This window comes from Nomascus leucogenys, chromosome 15, assembly GCF_006542625.1.
Source record: "Nomascus leucogenys isolate Asia chromosome 15, Asia_NLE_v1, whole genome shotgun sequence".
NCBI lineage: Eukaryota > Metazoa > Chordata > Mammalia > Primates > Hylobatidae > Nomascus > Nomascus leucogenys.
Window position 1 is genome coordinate 9,466,954 of NC_044395.1, and position 20,931 is coordinate 9,487,884.

The 20,931-nt window shown below is 43.4% G+C and overlaps 1 protein-coding gene and 1 pseudogene across 2 annotated transcripts; both read right to left on the reverse strand.

Annotated features, from left to right (window-relative positions):
- Window positions 1-4,655: 4,655 nt before the first annotated feature.
- EI24 (EI24 autophagy associated transmembrane protein) lies at window positions 4,656-19,942 on the reverse strand. Of its 2 annotated transcripts, XM_004090528.3 has the most exons (11): window positions 19,756-19,942; window positions 16,782-16,893; window positions 13,940-14,085; window positions 12,999-13,059; window positions 11,734-11,800; window positions 11,014-11,138; window positions 10,231-10,350; window positions 9,097-9,208; window positions 7,993-8,104; window positions 6,909-6,983; window positions 4,656-5,811 (listed from the first exon to the last, which is right to left on the reverse strand). In XM_004090528.3, exons 2-11 carry the CDS (start codon window positions 16,821-16,823, stop codon window positions 5,649-5,651), a joined length of 1,023 nt encoding a protein of 340 aa, XP_004090576.1. In that variant the 5' UTR covers window positions 16,824-16,893; window positions 19,756-19,942; the 3' UTR covers window positions 4,656-5,648. The 2 variants fall into 2 exon arrangements, with proteins under 2 accessions (XP_004090576.1, XP_003253397.1); XM_003253349.4 differs by lacking the exon at window positions 7,993-8,104.
- LOC115830519 lies at window positions 14,546-14,641 on the reverse strand (annotated as a pseudogene).
- Window positions 19,943-20,931: the final 989 nt, after the last annotated feature.

Here is a 20,931-nt window from a genome sequence, read left to right on the forward strand (position 1 = left end):
CTTTACATTTGGCAGGCCGTTTCAGTCTGAAAACTACAATTTGTATCATCAGTTCAGGAAGTGTTCTTTGATTTTATTCATCTCCATTTTTCTATTCTCATTTTCTGAAGTTGCTGTTGGACAAATGTTTTATCTTCTGGTTCTTGGATACCTCTACCATTCTTAACTTTTTCTTGATCTTTTTGCTATATGTTCTGGAAGATTTCCTCAATATTATCTTGCAGTTCACTAATTTAGCCTCTTCAGTGTCACTTTTTTTTTTTTTTCCTTGAGACAGGGTCTCATTCTGTCACCCAGGCTGGAGTGCAGTGGTACAATCTCAGCTCACTGCAGCCTCAACCTCCTGGGCTCAAAGGATCCTCCTGCCTCAGCCCTCGAGTAGCGGAAAACACAGGCGGGAGCCACCATGGCTAATTTTTGTATTTTTTTGTAGAGACAGGGTTTCACCATGTTGCCCAGGCTGGTCTCAAACTCCTGAGTTCAAGCAGTCCACCCACCTCGGCCTCCCAAAGTGCTGGGATTACAGGCATGAGCCACCACACCCGGCCAGTGCCACTTTTTATTTGGTGGGGGGCGGGGACGGAGTCTCTCTCTGTCGCCCAGGCTGGAGTGCAGTGGTGTGATCTCGGCTCACTGCAACCTCTGCCTCCTGGGTTCAAGCGACTCTTCTGCCTCAGCCTCCCGAGTAGCTGGGACTACAGGCTTGTGCCACCACGCCCAGCTAATTTTTTGTACTTTTTGTAGAGACAGGGTTTCACCGTGTTAGACAGGATGGTCTTGGTCTCCTGACCTTGTGATCTGCCCACCTCAGCCTCCCAAAGTGCTGGGACTACAGGCTTGAGCCACCACACCTGGCCAGTGTCACTTTTATAAGCCATCTCATTTTTAAAAATTTCCATAACTGCTTTAATTTCCAAGAGCTTTCCTATTCTGTTCTTTTACAATAATCTGTTCTTTTTTTTTTTTTTGAGATGGAGTCTCACTCTGTTGCCCAGGCTGGAGTCCAGTGGCAGAATCTCGGCTCACTGCAAGCTCCACCTCCCGGGTTCACGCCATTCTCCTGCCTCAGCCTCCCAAGTACCTGGGACTACAGGTGCCCGCCACCACACCCGGCTAATTATTTGTATTTTTAGTAGAGATGGGGTTTCACCATGTTAGCCAGGATGGTCTCGATCTCCTGACCTCGTGATCTGCCCACCTCGGCCTCCCAAAGGGCTGGGATTACAGGCGTGAGCCACCGCGCCCAGCCAAATCTGTTCTTACGTTATGGATGCAGTAGCTTCTGAAATCCCTGGGAAAATAGTTATTATAATTTTTTAAATCACCTTTTGTTTCCACAATTACTTAAATTTCCTCCAGAGCCAGGTGTTGTTATTTGTGTGTTGGAAAAGCTGCTGAGCTGATTCCGATGTTGATTCCTCGTGAAGAGGAATGATTAGAGGAACTTACCTAAATGATTAAATGGTCATTATTTTTTTTCTCTAGGTCTCAAAGCACTACAGAATATCTAAATTTGAAATCAGAATGAGTACAAGGACAGGCTGAACATATGGCCTAATTGCTCATCTTACTCAAAGATTCCCTGAATTCCAGTGTTTGATCCAGCTTTGAGACCTATGGAAAAATAGCTGATCATGTAATTCTTGAAATTTTTGCATAGTCATTTGCTTGTCAGTCTCTCTCACTGGACCGTCAGGTCCTAGAAGGCAGTATTCATATCTTTCTGGTTCAACCTTGAGTCCCCAGTCCCTTGCTTAGTACCTGACAGAGAAGGTGCTCAAATGCTTGTTACATGATTAAATCATAATTCCCTCACTTGATCCTTCAGTGGTTCTGCAGACTCATTTTAGGTCCATCCAAAATTTGTACTGGTGTATGGCTCTCGTTGTTACAAAGGTGTAAATTACGCTGATCTAAAGTCAGCTTCCTTTTAACTGCTGTAGGTTATGCAACTTAGGCAGAATATCGTTTTGTTTTTTTTATTTTGAGATCACCCTGTCGCCCAGGCTGGAGTGCAGTGGTGTGATCTCGGCTCACTGCAACCTCTGCCTCGCAGTTTCAAGCAATTCTCCTGCCTCAGACTCCTGAGTAGCTGGGACCACAGGCACATGCCACCTTGCCCGGCTAATTTTTTTTATTTTTAGTAGAGACGGGGTTTCACCATGTTAGCCAGGATGGCCTCGATCTCCTGACCCCATGATCCACCCGCCTCGGCCTCCCAAAGTGCTGGGATTACAGGCGTGAACCACTTGCACCCAGCCCAGAATATGTTAATAAAAGGTGAGATGACTGCTAAACTATCTATTCCACCCCACTACTGATGAACAGATAACCTTCACCAGAGCAATATCAATGATGGAGGTAAACACACATAAAGGAGCAGAATGAACGTACTACTGCTATAATCAGAAAATAAAGTAATATTTGTGGGTGGAAAATGAGGACAGTGAATGGACAACTATAGTTGCCTTTTCTCTCATAGATGCTATCCTTTTATTAAGTGCAGAGCAGTTAACACATCAGTACATGAATGTGTCATTTAAGTTTCTAGCAGACTTAATGTACTTAGATCTAAAGCATCTACTTTCTAATTTTGAGAGTTGCTATAACAGACAACTCAGCTCTATAGATAGAATCAAAAGAGTTGTGTTTTCTATTACATATACCTGCCCAAGCTGTGATGTCTATCCCTTGAAAAGTGCTTCTGGGAACAGTTCCTCAGATCCTACTGGTTTTGTGATTAAAACTCAACCAAATTTTCACTTTTAGTTTTGTGAGCTCCCTTGTTTTTGGTTACTAATTATTAGTCTGCCTCAAACAGGTATTCTGAACTTGGCAAAAATAGTCTAGTCTCTTTTTGACCCATTTCCTAATCACTGCTCTCAGTGACAATACCCTCGTGAAAGGCAAGAAAAATTTACACTGCTTTGTGTATATAACTCATTTGAGATTGTCACATTTCTCTTATCACAGATATGCCTAATCTAGCCTTTATACAAAAGGCTTGGCTGCTCAACTATGCTAATAAAACTCGAGATTCCTCACTTCCAGTCATTTAAACCTTTACACATTTTCTTCAGCCAGGCACAGTGCTGGGGATAAAAATCATATACCTTCATCCACTCAACGTCCCTCACCCTTTTCTCCCCCCCAAAACAGAGTCTCACTCTGTCACCCAGGCTGGTGTGCAGTGGTGCGGTCTTGGCTTACTGCAACCTCCACCTCCCAGGTTGAAGTGATTCTCCTGCCTCAGCCTCCCAAGTAGCTGGGACTAGAGGCATACGCCACCATGCCCAGCTAATTTTTGTATTTTTAGTAGAGACAGGATTTCACCATGTTGGCCAGGCTGGTCTTGGATTCCTGACCTCATGATCCACCCGCCTCGAGCCTCCCAAAGTGCTGGGATTACATGCGTGAGCCACCATGCCCAGCCTCCTTCACCCTTTTAAACCAAACTGAGATGTTCCTTTTTTTTTTTTATTCCAATAGTTTATGAGATGCTTCTAAATGGTACAAATATAAATTTCAGGTAGCAAAGATGTGACTGCTTAAATAACTAAGCCTACTTTTAAAACTTAGTTTTAAGGAACTAAGCTTAAATAAGACAATCACTTATCACTTACAAGCTGATGAAATAATACTGAAGTCTTCTACAAACCACACCCATAGCAATCTGGAAGTAGTTGTCTGCAATACTATTGTTAAATGACCAGAGATGTCATAGGAGAATGTTGGAAGTAAACCTTACTTTAAACCATGTCTTTTACAATTTTTTTCTGCCCAAGCTGGAAAGTGTTCACTTCAAAGATGCCCACCACTTAAAAACCCTCCATCAACTGCATAAACCTTCAAACTTGGTTTACAACTCCCAGCAACAATTTTTTTTTTGACCTTTTTTTTTTGAAATGGAGTTTTGCTCTTCTTGCCCAGGCTAGAGTGCAATGGCATGATCTCAGTTCACTGCAACCTCTGCCTCCTGGGTTCAAGCGATTCTCCTGCCTCAGCCTTCTGAGCCGCTGGGATTACAGGTGTGTGTCACCACGCCCGGCTAATTTTTTGTATTTTTAGTAGAGATGAGATTTCACCGTGCTGGCCAGGCTCGTCTTGAACTCCTAACCTCAGGTGATCCACCCGCCTCAGCCTCCCAAAGTGCTGGGATTACAGGCATGAGCCACCATGCCCAGCCTAACCTCTTTTATATTTAATAGAGACGGGGTTTTACTATGTTGCCCAGATTGGTCTCGAACTCCTGGACTCAAGTGATCCTCCTGCCTTGGCCGCTGCCAAAGTGCTGGAATCCCAGCCATCAGTTACCATGCCTGGCCCCAGCAACAATTTTTAATTCCATATTTTGTCTTGCACACAGTAAAGGTCTCAACCAGATGTTTAATGGCTTCCCTCGATTATTACTCAGTACACCACTATCTAGGAGGGTCTTTCTCCCTTCATGAATACACAGTAGCAATATACATATAGACTTTAGAACAGGTGATAATCTGAGTCTTCTACCAAATATAAATGTGATTAAGTCATATAATCCAGGCTTTCTCAGGGCTAATTTCTCAAAACTATAACTAAATTATCCAAGACAAAGTCTTATATTCCATGAATACGTTTCTCGAGATCATGATTTGCAAATTCAACCATCAGACAACTTTGTGGGAAACCAGCTCACGTTTAATTGTGACATTTTAAAATTGTACAAGTATTTTGACATCTGCCCCCCACGTCTCTCAAAATGACAGGAAAACAACCAATCACAGGTTTAATACATTAACCCCTTCAGTTCCTATTTGCAGCATCCAATATTCCTTTGAAATATGAAACAGACCTGGCAGTGGCCAACAGTAAATTTCTGCCCGCCGCCTCCCACCCCCAACGGAGTTGAAAAGTTCAGGTTTAGTGTTGTTGCAGTGGCACTTGTCCAGAATTGGTACCTCCCCATAGTTGGGGGACTTTAAATGTACCAGTGAAAATAGCTTTTTCCCCTTCAAGGGGAAGAAAGAAAATCACTCCTCAAAACCCAGCAGATCTGGCTGTGAGGTCTTTCCTCCTATCTCATCTCTTCAGGCCTTTTTTTTTTTTTTTTTTTTTTTTTTTTTGCAGTGGAGCAAGAGAGACCAAAACCTAACCTGAGTTACAAGAAACAAGACAGTAATGGCTATAAAGGGAGTGACCAGGAGCAACTGGGACACTCCTTTACCTCCCATATCCAATGTATGTGTTTCACAGAAAAACAACAAAAATAACAAATCCACAAAATACAACAGCTAGAATTACAAAATCCATTCATCCAAGGGTGATAGAAGGCAGGATGGAAAGGTGGAAGGGTAAATGGCACAAGGAGAAAAACAAAGTATTCCAATCATTCCAGGCACAGGGACTGGCAAATGCTAGAAAATAGCTGCAGAAAAACCTGTGGTCCTTTTAGACTCACGGTGATGTTAAAAATCCACACACTGGTGTCAGGGAACATTCTGCCTTACGTGCACCAGAGACAAAAATTTCAATTCCTCAGAGAGAAGGGAATACGCAGAGGGCCCTTGGCAGAGTGGGTCCTGCCTTCCCTGGCAGGGGGAGGTGAACAGGGAAAAGAGCTGCCACAGCCTTCTTCCAATCCCGCCCATCCCCTTTGGATGGCAGGCAACTCAGTGACCTGCAGCAGCCTTGAGTTTGGCAGGTGACGGATGTGGTGAAGGAAACTTCTCTGCAGAAGTGGAGCTGCTCAGGGCTGACTGCAGGTAGACTGTCTTGTGGAAGAGTCTGTTGCTTAAGAAGACCACCAAAGAGAAGAGGCGCAACTGGAAGAGACTAAAAGGCAAGAAACCCAACTTGTTAGCTCCCCAGTTACTCAGAATTATTTCCATTATTTGACAACTTGACATTAAATTTAAAACTACACAGGGAAAGACAAGACAAATGAAACTTGATCAAGGAAATACAGATATTAGATACATGGATGGAACAGGCAACTAAAGAATACATTGGAGCCGGGCGTGGTGCCTCATACCTGTAATCCCAGCACTTTGGGAGGCTGAAGCAGGTGGATCACTTGAGAAAAAAATTAGCAGGGCATGGTAGCATGCGCCTGCAATCCCAGCTACCCAGGAGGCTGAGGCGGAGAATCGCTTGAACCTGGTAGGCGGAGGTTGCAGTGAGCCGAGATCACGCCACTGCACTCCAGCTTGGGTGACAGAGCGAGACTCCGTCTCAAAAAAAAAGAATGCATTGGGCCCTGCTGCTGCCATGAACATAATGCAGTCACCAGCGCTGAAGTATTGTGGCTCTTACAGGAAATAGTTATATTTTAGATTAACTTTGAGAAGTACTTTTCTATGGCTGACTTCGGGGTACAGACTTCAAGCTATTTCTGAAGGTATCATATGCTATCTGTGGTTGCAGGAAAAAGAGTTTCAAAAGAAAGTCAAATATTCCTCTTAAGATAAACAGTGAGCTCTGCTGTACAGCAAGAGCATACAAAAACCCAAAGCAGACCTAAGTCTCTAATACAAGTATCCACACTGACTTAACCAAAATTGATCAAAGATTGATTGAGCTTTTCTTTGAAGTGATAAAACTTTTAGAATGCTATTATTATTGCTAAAAACTCATTTTAAAGTGTATTTTACTACTGTTATCAATAAACTCATGTGGCCAGGTCATACAGCCCTCTACTTGAATATGTATAATGGGATCAGTTTTGGAAATATATATATACTCATGTGCATATATGCATGGAGAAAAGTTTGGGTTATATCCCAGAAGTGTTTCTCTCTCATTAAACCTTATATTAAGATTTTCCTACAATGTAAGAATTTTTTTTTTTTTTAAAGCCTCACTGACATAACTGTGGTGTTACAGCCCCAATCCTTTACACAGCAAACATTTCATCACTGGCTAATACTTACTACGCTTTGCCAGGGGTCTTTGCTTCATTGGCGCTGATAATGAATAAAGGAAAGAGGATAGAGAAAAGGCAGCCACTGTTTAAAAAAAAATAATAATAATAATTAGTTACCTTTATAACAGACATGACTTTGAAGAAGATATTAGAAGCTCCAAGTTCTTTTGCTTCCAGTGTAAACATTATGGCTTGATGAAACCTCAATATTTCAAACTTTTTTTTTTTTTTTTGAGACAGAGTCGCGTTCTTGTCGCCCAGGCTGGAGTACAGTGGCAAGATCTCAACTCACTGCAACCTCTGCCTCCTGTGTTCAAGCGATTCTCCTGCCTCAGCCTCCCAAGTAGCTGGGATTACAGGTGTGTGCCACCACACCCAGCTAATTTTTGTATTTTCAGTAGAGATGGGGTTTCACCATGTTGGCCAGGCTGGTCTCGAACTCCTGACCTCAGGTGATCTGCCCACCTCAGCCTCCCAAAGTGCTGGGATTATAGGCATGAGCCGTGGCGCCCAGCCCATCAAACACATCTTTCAAAAAGAACAGAAGATTTTTCTAAGCAGTGGGCATGTTTAACATTGCTGCAGGGCTGGGCGTGGTAGCTCACATCTATAATCTGAGCACTTTGGGAGGCCAAGGTGGGTGGATCACTCGAGGTCAGGAGTTCAAGACCAGCCTGGCCAACATAGTGAAACCCCATCTCTACTAAAAACACAAAAATTAGCCAGGCATGATGGTGGGCACCTGTAATCCCAGCTGCTTGGGAGGCTGAGGCAGGAGAATCAGTTAAACCCAGGAGGCAGAGGTTGCAGTGAGCTGAGATTACGCCACTGCACTCCAGCCTGGGCAACAGAGTGAGACTCTGTTTCAAAAAAAAAGAATAATTGCTCCAGGAGGCAACATAGAAAAAGTATATGGGATATAGGGACATTCAGACTAGATCTTCATCCTAACAAATATAGAAATAGCCTGCAGGTCTCCTGATGGACAAATGACAATGCAGAATGCGAAACAGAACCAAGCAAACAAAAGGCACTGACTTCGTGAATTTTTATTTTTACTAGTCTCCTTCAAATCCCTCTAGCCAAATTACCTGATAATATATGAGGACTGCATTGCTGTGAGAAAAGCCAAGGGCAAACCAAACCCAAAGTAGTAAGGCCAATTCCTTTCTATGTTAGACAACCGCTGGTGCATTTCAATTCCTAAAACAAGAAAGCCAATACAATTAGATATTATATTTCCTTTTAGTCAAGTGACTAAATAACTATGGTAGACAAACCATGAGTTTTAGGTACAGATTTTTTTATTATTATTATTATTAATTATTTGAGATGGAGTCTTGCTTTGATGCCCAGGCGGGAGTGCAGTGGTGCAATCTCAGCTCACTGCAACCTCCACCTCCCGGTTTCAAGCGATTCTCCCACCTCAGCCTCCGGAGTAGCTGCGATTACAGGCGCCTGCCACCTCACCCGGCTAATTTTTGTATTTTTAGTAGAGACAGGGTTTCACCATATTGGCCAGGCTGGTCTTGAACTCCTGACCTCAGGCAATCCACCCACCTCGGCCTCCCAAAGAGTTGGGATTACAGGTGTGGGCCACCACACCCAGCCCAGGTACAGATTTAGAACAGAGCTACAGCATATAAATTAGAAGTGTACAAATCTGATATAAAGCATGCAAAGTTTCTTAGAATTCCATAATCATAATTTCAAAGCTGACAGGCTAAGTGAATTAAGAATTTCAGCACCAGCATCCTTCATCAGGATTAGTCTGGAACTAAGCAAGATAGCAAATCAAAAGGATGCCATCCTGTAAGTATCAGTTAACCTCTTTCAACCACCCACACCCTGGTAAATATCTGAAGGTCTTTCTAAAACACCCCCAAAAGGATCCAGATGCTGATATCAATTTGATTTCTCTAATTTAGAGCAACTCATGCTCCTTTATGCCATCTTACAACCCAGTCAGATATACCACGTTAAGCACCAAAAAGATAATGCTATACTACCACATCCCCCAGCCTCAAAGTTGAGAGTTAAACCCACTAAGCCGAAGGTAAGCTCCCTCTTGCCAATGAGGCTGCTTCCCTCAAAGGATTGTCTGCCAAGAGCCTATGAGTAGTTTAAGAAGTCTGCTTAGCAGTAGCATTTCCAAACTGGGCCTCCATTTTCTGCATTTCTTTAGATGGACTTACCTTTATTGAACCAACGATATTCAAAGCAGTACAGTGAGTAGAGAAGGGACATATGCAGGAGACTAACCAGCTGACCGACAAGATGGATGGGAAAGAGACTCACAAACATTCCCTGAAGAACAAATATGGAAAATCTTAATCCCAAAGCCTCAGAAACCTAGCACCATTCACCTGCCACTCTCCAATCATCACTGTCTGAGATAGTTTCCTAGTTGCTTCTCAAGTTTCTAAAAGGCCGGGTGCAGGGTGGGCACAGTGACTCATTCCTGTAATCCCAACAGTTTGGGAGGATGAGGTGGGAGGATCTCTTGAGGCCAGGAGTTAAAGACCAGACTGGGCAACATACTGAGACCCTGTCACTACAACAAAATTTTTAAAATGAGCATGATGGCATGTGCCTGTAGTCCCAGCTACTCAGGAGGCTAAGGCAGGAGGATTGCTTGAGCCCAGAGTTTGAGGCTGCAGTGAGGTATGATTGTGCCACTGCACTCCAGCCTAGGTGACAAAATAAGACCCTGTCTTTTATTTATTTTTTTTGAGACAGTTTTGCTCTTGTCGCCCAGGCTGGAGTGCAATGGTGTGATCTCGGCTCACTACAATCTCTGCCTCCTGGGTTCAAGCGATTCTCCTGCCTCAGCCTCCCGAGTAGCTGGGATTATAGGCATGTTGCCACCACGCGCAGCTAATTTTTGTATTTTTAGTAGAGACGGGGTTTCACCATGTTGGCCAGGCTGGTCTCAAATGCCTGACCTTAGGTGATCCGCCCACCTCGGCCTCCCAAAGTGCTGGGATCACAGGCATGAACTACCACGCCCAGCCGACCCTGTCTCTTTAAAAAAAAAAAAAAAAAAATTAGGCATAACTTTAAAGAAAAAAACAGTTTCCAGCTGGCAGGACTGGAGAATAACCACAGTAGCAGAAAAAAGCAGGTAAATTCATGTTTCTTATAATTTTATAATGTAATTTTAAAATTCTCCTTTCTGTGGAAAAAAAAGATTTAAAAATCATTACCTCCCACCAGCATATATATAATACTCTGTATAAATATAATACTCTGTCTTTGTGAAGCTCCCTCTAGTGAAACAGTTTTTCTTTTTAATAAAGCTGCCCATATGCCCAGAAGGTCAGTCTCACCTGAATGAGGAAAAGAGCCTGCAGCAAAAGGTTGAACAGCATGTCAGCAATTATTTTGCTGACACTAGGGAATGGGTGAGGCTTCCTCCCTGATACCTCAAATGCCAGGTCAGCTATATCCTGTAACAGAGAAAGTGTACCAAAACATGAATTAAATGGCCTTGATATACATCCCCAAAGCTAAGGCCACTGGTCTGCCACTAGAGCTGCCAGTTAAGAAAAGGCTTATTTAAAAATAAGGCATGATGGCATGTGTCTATAGTCCCAGCTACTCAGGAGGCTAAGGTAGGAGGATTGCTGCCTTATGCGGTGGCTCACGCCTATAATCCCAGCACTTTGGGAGGCCAAGGCAGGCAGATCAGGAGGTCAGAAGTTTGAGACCAGCCTGGCCAACATGGTGAAACCCTGTCACTAATAAAAATACAAAAAAAATTAGCCAAGCATGGTGGCGCGTGCTTGTAGTCCCAGCTACTTGGAAGACTGCGGCAGGAGAATTGCTTGAACCCGGGAGGCAGAGGTTGCAGTGCACTCTAGCCTGGGTGACAGAGTAAGACTCTGTCTCAAAAAAAAAAAGAAAAGACACCAGACACCTGCCAATGAGACGCTGAGACAATAATTCCATTCTAATAAGAACACAAAGATCAGCTACTGGCTACCTGGCCAAGAAACATTAAGGCTGAAAAACAGGACCCCCTACATGCCCACTAACTTCACAGGCTGAAACTTGTCACCTGTCAACCAATCATGCTGCGGGACCCAGATTCCATTCTGCCCTGGACCTACCTGAAACCAAATGGCATTCACCACTTTGCTAAGCACAAACAAGGGGAGCACCCAAAGAGCACTGAAAATTGACGTGAGGAAGAATTCCAGCCACGACCAAACATCTCCATGTAGTGATGGGTCACCTAAGAAAGAGGAAACGAGTCACTAGAAATGCAGAAATGGAAATCCAGAAGACCAAATGCGGAACCCCCATCTCGTGACTATTCTCTGTCTCCTCCTGGATCTTTCTAGTTCTTGCCAGCACATCACTATACCTATCTCAGAGAGTCTAATTCATAATAGACACACATTCTGGCCACAATTCCAATTCAAAGAAACCATAGATATGTGCTGCTTGACACAAACCTGCTTACGTGATGGTAACGAGATGCCACAGTGATTACCAGTACACTATTTGCAGGATACCATCTGGGTTTAATTCTCAGCTTTGCCTCTTACTAATGGTTTAACCTTGGTAACTTCCATTTCCTCATTCATAAAATGGATAGAATAACAGTATCCATTCTTAAAGGGCTGTTGAAAGGCCTGAGTTAAAAAACAGCTAACGCTCTCATCTGAAGGCTCTAGGAGAATAACTAAATTTTTAAAAAGAATAAAACAAAAAAAAATAAACAGCGAAAGCTCCTGGTACACAGAAAATGTTCAGTAAACTGAGGGAGACTGAAACATCATCTCCCACTCCGTCCCCAACAGACAAGGAGCAGGGTATACACTTACCGATAATTCGGGCTGTTACTGACTGAAGCACAGGAATAAATACTCGATAAAACAAGAGGAGACTGAACTAAAGAAAAGAAGCAACAGGCAAACATCAAAATCCAGTCTTTAAAACAAGAGCTTCAATTTTTAGTGTAATGATTTTATAGATGGAAGTGCCTTTTATAAATAAGGAGGCCTAGACTGGGCGCGGTGGCTCACGCGCGGTGGTTCACTTTGGGAGGCCGAGGCAGGCAGATCACTTGAGGTCAGGAGTTCGAGACCAGCCTGGCCAAGATGGTGAAACCCCGTCACTACTAAAAATACAATTGGTCGGGTGTGGTGGTGTACGCCTGTAATCCCAGCTACTGGGAAGGCTGAGGCAGGAGGATCACTTGAACCCAGGAGGCAGAGGTTGCAGTGAGCCAAGATCACGCCACTGCACTCCAGCCTGAGCAACAGAGCAAGACTCCATCTCAAATAAATAAATAAATAAATAAATAAATAAATAAAATAAATCAGGAGGCCTGAAAAAGCACCAAAACTGGATCCATTTCTATTTCCCAACACTCCAATTGAGAGATACAAACTTGATACTGCCTATAAAACAATGAAACTTTTGGGGGCATACAGGAACATTTCAAATAGTATTCAGGCCAAAATATAGGCATGTACTAAGTACACAGGAATACATATTAATTAAATTTAAAGCTAACATCTGAAAACATCTGTGAATTGTTTAGATTAAGATGTGATGAATTACTCTAAATTCTAAATCAAAGTAAATATTTATCCATTCTTCAAAGTACCCAAATTTCAGTTAAGCCTGCACTGGGATTCTCAGTAAATGGTAGGCAATCTTTTCTGCTATAGGTTTCAATGCAAATTAATTCTTGTTGATGACTATAAGCAGAAGCAGGGAGAACCCTGTTCTTGTCTAGCCATATCTGCCCTTCCCCTGATTCCCCATAGTTGCCGTTAGCATTTTAAAATGTCTAGACAGTGTCAAGAGAAACTGCTACCTCTAATACTTGTGAATGAGTCATTTTAGAAACAAAATTCAAGTGTATATTCAGGGCTAACTGTGACGTTTGCTTACATACAAGTGTGCTTTCCTGAGTGGGAATAAAATCTCTGCAGATGCACAGACTCCTGAGTTATATTCCTAAGTGTACATCAGCAGATGAAAACTATTTGTCTCAGTGTTTCAAGAAAACAGTTCATAGCTATCAACCCAGCAATAATCTGAAGATGCTTATAAGGCACCTGGAATTTTAAGAACTTACCCAGAACACTCCACCATTCCAAGCACAACACTGGAAAATTCTACTAACAATACGTGGCTCACTGGAAAAGATCACATGTATTTAGTTTATAAAGCATAAGTTATTTCCTAATTGTCATTCAGTAGTTCGTTTTATATCTTATCTTTTGTGGGTACTATATTATTTTTCAGTACCTCATGTTCTCCCAATGTTCTAATGTCAGTCAATGAGAAAAGACTAAAAAAATGGTCAAGCGCAGTGGTTCACGGCTGTAATCCTAACACTTTGGGAGGCCGAGGTAGGCGATCAACTGAGGTCAGGAGTTCGAGACCAGCCTGGCCAACATGGCGAAACCCTGTCTCCTCTAAAGAATACAAAAAATTAGCCAGGCGTGGTGGTGCGCAACTGTACTTCCAGCTAGCCGGGACGCTGAGGCAGAAGAATTGCTTGGACCTGGGAGGCAGAGGCTGCAGTAAGCCGAGATTGCACCATGGCAATCTCGGGTGACAGCTTGGTGACAGGGCAAGACTCCGTCTCAAAAACAAAAACAAACAAACAAACAAACAAACAATATATACATATGTTTTTTTTTTTTTTTTCTGGGGAACCAGCTTTTAAAAGAAAAGTAATTTATTTTCTAAAGTCTGATGTTGGAAAAGATTAAAAGAGAAAGTGTGGGGCTGGGGTTCTTCTATTAATACGTAAATCCACACAGGCTTCCCTAGAAGTATCTATCAAACCAAATAATATTTTGTGATTCTCTATTCAGCTTTCTGATTTAACACCATGACATTTTTAGCAAGGATTATTGTTAGACCCTAGTTTAAGTCAATGTTGTGGGGGAGAAATCACTTGCAACATTTTTATAGGAAAAAGCACAAAAGAAATAAAATGAAACATCAAGTCACTATGTAGGGTCTTCCCTCCCTTGGACATTTTGATATCAGGCATGCACTCCTTACCTCTCTTGCTTCCGCTCTATACTCTGGGCTCTTCTCTGTGCCAAGACACTACTTGCCCTTCTTCGACGCTGCTCCTCTCTCTTTTGCTGGATTCGAGCATCAAGCTTTGAGATGGTACAAATACCCCAGATGGAGTCTTTGATTCCCTATAGAAAAGGATATCATTATTATTATTATTATTATTATTATTATTATTATTGAGACAGGGTCTTGCTCTGTCACCCAGGCTACAGTGCAGTGACTCAATCATAGCTCACTGCAGCCTCCAACTCCTGGGTTCAAATGATCCTCCTGCCTCAGCCTCCCAAAGAGCTATGAATACAGATGTGCGCCACCACACCTGGCTTTTAAATTTTTCTTCTGCAGCGATGGGGATCTCACCATATTTATCAGGCTGGTTTCATACTCCTGGCCTCAAGCAATCCTCCTGCCTCAGCCTCCCAAAGCCTAAGAATTCACTCATGCATCCATCTCCCACCCACGTACTCAGTATCTTCAATAAGCTATATATTGTCATATAGAAATGCTCAAGAAGCTTATAACTTAGTAGGAAAAGCATACAAGTAAACCAAAAAATTACATTAAAGGTTTTTTTAAAGAAAGTTTTTAAATATGAAACATTTCATGAATTTGTGTGTCATGCACAGGAGCCATGGTAATCTCTATATTGTTCCAATTTTAGTACATGTGCTACAGAAGCAAGCAGCATAGTTTAATAAGTGCCACAACAGATGTATGACCCAAGTAGAGTGTTAGCACTGGGGCATTCAACTTCATGAGAAGGCAGAAAAAGTTACTCTGGAAGCAATGGCCAAGCTGGATTTAAGAATGGATAGCATTCTCGCCTACTGTTATCAGACAAAACGAATTTTAGAAATAATAGCTGGGATACAGAGAAATGGGCAAGTTGATGTATTATCTGTTGACAGGAGCATAAATTGGCACGGTGTGCCTTTGATCTTTGTCTGAATAATTTTTGCTCTTAATTTTGCTTTTAACACAGGAAACTCCAACTATCTAAGATAGTTAAGTTCAAATGGCTGAGGGCCTAGTACATGCTAGGATGATAGGATCCCCACCTCTAAGACATCTACAGTCCAGTGGGGCAGACAAACATGTAAATAGCACACTGTAAAACCAACACAGGGTTGAATTTTTTTTTTTAAACAGAGTCTTGCTCTGTCGCCCAGGCTGGAGTGCGGTGGCATGATCTCAGTTCATTGCAACCTCTACCTCCCAGGTTCAAACGATTCTCCTGCCTCAGCCTCCTGAGTAGCTGGAATTACAGGCATGTGCACCATGCCTGGCTAAATTTTTTTTGTATTTTTAGTAGAGAGGGGGTTTTGCTGTGTTGGCCAGGCTGGGAGGGTTGAAATTTTATAGCACATGAATGGCAAGACAACAAGGTAAAGATGTTAAAAGTAGATCATATGCTGCTGAGCACGGTGGCTTATGCCTGTAATCCTAGCACTTTGGGAGGCTAAGGTGGGCAGATCACCTGAGGTCAGGAGTTCAAGACCAGCCTGGCCAACATGGTGAAACCCCATCTCTACTAAAAATATAAAAATTAGCCAGGCGTGGTGGTGTGTGCTTGTAATCCCAGCTACCTGGGAGGCTGAGGCAGGAGAATTGCTGGAACCCAAGAAGTGGAGGTTGCAGTGAGCCGAGATTGCACCACTGCACTCCAGCCTGGGCGACACAGTGAGACTCTGTCAAAAAAAAAAAAAAAAAAAGTAGATCATATGCATAAAGTATTTTTAGACCTTGTAAGATACTCCTTCAATCCTCCCTCTTTTACTCAAAAGTAATAACCTTTTTACTTTCTTGCCCTGCTAGAGTGCACTGGTACCATCATAGCTCACTGCTGCTTCATACTCCTGGACTCAAGCAACCCTCCCTCCTTGGTCTCCCACAGTGCTGAGATTACAGGTGTGAGCCACCTCCCCTGGCCATAAAGGCAACCTTTTAAACTCTTCCACTAAAGAAAGAACCTCCCCACTCCAAGAATTGGCTTCTCTCATGCTAGTGGAAATATAAGAGGGGGTTACAAATGGGACATTATTAGGCTTCAGACATACATTAAAAGTAGCAGACTTTTGTGCTGTTGGTAATTTGGATGACTGGGTCCTAACCAAATCTTTATAGGGCATTTTCCTAGAGTATCCCCCTCACGTGCACAGCTTGTAGAATGGGGAGAAAAACGGTTCTGGCTGGGTGCAGTGGCTCACGCCTATAATCCCGGCACTTTGGGAGGACAAGGCGGGCGGATCACTTGAGCCCAGGAGTTTGAGACCAGCCTGGGCAACATGCCAAAACCTCATCTCTACTTTTAAAAGAAAAATTTTTAAATATATGAAAAATTGGGAAAAAAAAAAAAGATAGGTTCTCTAATTTAAATCTGAATTAATTAGTTTAGGTGATAGTACTGAACCAATGTTCATTTCTTAGTTGACAAATGTACCACGGTTATATGTTAACATTAAGGGAAGCTGATGAAAGATATACGGGAACTCTCTGTACTATCTTATAACTTTTCTGTAAATCTAAACACATTCCAAAATAAAAAGTTAAAAAAAAAAAAAAAAGCTCTGAAGCCAAGATGACCAGGGTCCCAATACTGGAGACATCCACTGAAGAGGTCTTCCAAGCACCTGCAAGACTGTCTGCAAGATGTAGAACAATACCTATCTCTTGAGTAGTGTGGTCTAGAATAACAACCTGTATGTAAAGAACCCAAGAAATATGATAAAAGTTCCAAAAACCCTATAGGATTTCCTAGATAGTTCCTTTAGCCAAAAAAAAAAGGCCAAGAGATGAATTCCTATAAACAAGATGTACTCACTCTGGCAAGGTCCTGGAGAAAGGTTTTGACACTGTCAGCCATCTCTTCACCACCAAACTATCAACTACACACAGGAGAGAGACGTGTCCCCAAATCTCTCATCATGAAGGATCTGGAAACAGATGGCACATAATGGAGGCAAATATTTATTTTAAAGATAAGTTACTTCATGCACATTTCCACATGATGACCTCACATACTTGTAGCTCTAATAAGATAGCGGTAGATTCTAGCACTAATAGAGTGAATCAAATGAAGCTATTTCTGTACAGCTGAAACCTAAAATCCCTAATTTTTTTCGAAACCACTCACACCCTTTCATTTTTACATGGGGTTTTACATTTTACACCCTCTCATTTTTACATTTTACATTTTTACAATGTGCTCTTGACCAGTAACCTCCTCTGAGCCTCAATGCCCCTAACTATCCCTCCTACACATTCTAAGCACTTTTGAGGGTTTGGAGATGGATGATAATTACATTTCAATATCTTCTTAAGCAATTTTTATGTTTGCTGGATACCTTCAAATACTTGAATGAAAATACAAGAGCAAGATAAAAGTTCTTACAAAAATTACTAAATACATGCTTCAGTCATACAGAGCCCTCAGGCACACAGTAAAGTTTAAGGTATGACATGAAACTGCATACCAAAACCTCCAAATAGGTCTTTTTTATTTTATTTTATTTTTTTGAGATGGAGTCTCGCTCTTGTTGCCCAGGCTGGAGTGCAACACTGGGCTCGGCTCACTGCAACCTCTACCTCCCGGGTTCAAGCGATTCTCTTGCCTCAGCCTCCAGAGTAGCTGAGATTACAGGCACCCGCCACCACGCCCAGCTAATTTTGTGTATTTTTAGTAGAGATGGGGTTTCACCATGTTGGCCAGGTTGATCTCAAACTCCTGATCTCAGGTGATCCATCCATCTCAGCCTCCCCAAGTGCTAGGATTACAGGCATGAGCCACCACGCCCGGCTGGTCTTTTCTGTTTTCTAACTTTAAATATATATAGATATAATTTTAATAAATATGCAATAAATAGTGGATTTTAAACTAGGCCTCAAAAAAGTTCGTATGTATAAACAGTCTTTAAAACAGTAAGGCTTTCCCATTTTATTTCTCAGGTGAATGGGATATCTAGTTTCAAAAATTAAGAACTTGAGAGTTCATGTGTATAAATACTTTTAATATACTATTCTCTCATTTAATCTATGGTGACTTCTAAGATGAATAGAAAACCCACTTTCAGGCATTTTTTAAGAACCTGATATTCTAAAGTTCTCAACACTCACTAAATCAAGTTGCAGTATTCTCAGTTTAAGAGGTATGACCATAATACAAAGACAGAATTTCACAAGCAGCTTGTACAAACCTTAAATTTCAAAATATAAGCACACTTTCCCCGACCTTTAACCACTTCACCAAACTGCTCCTCATTGACCCAACTGGACTAATGCCATTCAGAACTGGAAGAACAGGGGATATGGCAGTAGGAAGGCAATTTGCCCAACATTGTATATACCCTCTGCTCCTTAGGTCAAATCCTACACAGATAGGCTCACTTCGGATAGAAGTCTCTAGGGTAAGAAACTTCTGTTAATACTCCCACTGTTTCCTCCTGAAAACAAACACCTCAGGGTTCCAGTCGCGTAGGTACAGCCATACAGACATGTTCTCAGGGTTGAGGTGATGGCAACTGAGCTAGATAACTAGCAAAGGCTCAGTGATACGCATGACACTAGTTTGTAAAGACTCACAGATCCACTCCCTTAACCTGCCACTTGCTCATCTATAAATTAAGGGTACTAAACTTCTTCATAGGTTTCTTGCATCTAATAGGGCACAACAGCATGAAAAAAACTTAAAATTCTATATAAACACAACCCCACTAAAGTGAGCCAGCTTGGAGGTTTAAGGAAGCCCATTACTTGGCCTGGATTTCTCACAGGGAACCTGAAACATTCTGTCTCAGTCCACAACAGCTGTGTCATTTGATCCCTGGCCAGCTAACACCTGGTTTCTGCATGTACCAAGTGGCAGGACACCTCCTAAGAGTGACCTATGAAGGATAAATCACTTCGCTTTTATACTTAGATCCTAACATCCTTCCTACAGGAATATTTGGTGAATTACCCAGTCTGACAAATAGCTGAGGCATGGGGAAAAATAACCTGCCACAATTTGAGAACACACACACAGACTGAATGACACAGGGGGAATCCTACAGCTGAGCTAGACAGATGAAGATGCATCTGGTTCATTTAACAGGTGACAGAACCCAGTCTCAGAAGTTAAATGACTTGCCCAGACTGACAGCAAATGAATGGCAGCTACAGTGAACCTCAGAACCCGGTGTCCTAACGTTACCTCGGTCGAGACTTGTTTTTACTTAAGCTTTGCAATGAAGATTTTTGTTTTAACACGAGCATCCCATGGACAAATAACCTCTCAAACCTGGAAATACAAATGCCATTAAATTCCTAAGTCATTCGAAGCTAATAAGCATCTGCTGAGGCACAGCCCTGCACTTTTATTTCTAAGTCACTAAACCCAAGTCTCGGCAAACAGGAAGCTGTGGTAGCCCACTCCAGGTACAGGGAAGGTAAACATCCTCAGTTCCCACGGGGCTCCACGGGCTGCCTCTGAGTCCACGGGTCCCTTCGGGCCCATCTCCCCACAGCTCCTAGGCAATTCAGCTGAAAACTGGTCTCCCTAGGCACAACTATGCACGAGGTGCCGACCACGCACACTCCGGGTTACACAGGGAGCTAAAGATAGCTGCGCCGCACCTGGGGCAGCTTCGCCAGGGAATGTGCCCGGCACCGTCCCGCTCCCTCCGGCCCCTTCCCACAAGGGGTCCTCGCCGGTAGCCCCACCAACCCACGCTCGGGCCCTGCCTGCCCTCCCGGCCCCTGCCACTCAGAATGGGCGGCGCTGCGGCCCCGAGGCCTGGCTCGGCTGAGCCCGTACCTACCCGCAGCTCCGCCACCGCGGCTCCGGCCCGGCCCCTCGCCCACCGCGGGCCCGCTCCGCCGGGGCGCTTCCAGGGCCGGGGCCGCTGCTCCCGCACTGGGCATGCCCGGGCCGCACGGGGCCGCTGGGAAGTCGGGCGGGCGCGAAGAACCAGCCGGCACGACGAGGCGGGGCCCAGAGCCGAAGGGGTGGGCCGCGCGGAGCTACGGAGACTGGGAAATGTAGTCAGTCCGGGGTCGCGCCTCGCGCTGCGTGCGGGGTCGCCCGGCTCCTAACTCTGCCTGGCGGCGGAGAGGACCCCTCACCCTTCCTCGTCGCCTCCTCCCCGATCCCGTTATCACAGATCTCTCCTCCTGTTCTTTGCCCTCCCCCATTGACTCCACAACGCTGCTTGCATTTCTAAAATCCTGAGAAATTAGTAACAGGATGCCTTTAATCCCAGCACTTTGGGAGACCAAGGCAGGCAGATCACGAGGTCAGGAGTTCAAGACCAGCCTGGCCAACATGGCGAAACCCCATCTCTACTAAAAAAAACAAAAATTAGCCAGGTGTGGTGGCACATGCCTGTGGTCCCAGCTACTCAGGAGGCTGAGGCAGTAGAATTACTTGAACTCAGGAGATGAAGGTTGCAGTAAGCCGAGATCACACCACTGCACTCCTGCCTGGGCGACTGAGCAAGACTCAGTCTCAAAAAAAATAAATAAGTAAATAAATAAATTTAAAAAATAAAATGAAATAAAATAAGTGGCTGGGCACGGTGGCTCATGCATGTAACCTCAGCACTTTGGGAAGCTGAGGCAGGCAGCTCACTTGAGGCCACCCTGGCCAAGATGGTGAAATCCCGTCTCTACTAAAAATACAAAAAATTAGCTGCGCATGGTGGCACACGCCTGTGGTCCCAGCTATTCGGTCGGCTAAGGAATGAGAATCACTTCAACTCAGGAGGCAGAGGTTGCGGTGAGCCGAGATCGCACTACTGCACTTCAGTCTGGGTGACACAGCAAGACTGTCTCAAAAAATAAAATAAAATAAAACAAAACAAAACAATATAAAATAGAATAGAATAAGGAATCCATCTACTAAAGCTTAGAAATCTTTGTTTTTTTTTTTTTTTGAAATGGAGTCTTGCTGTGTCGCCCAGGCTGGATTGCAGTGGCGCGACCTCGGCTCACTGCAA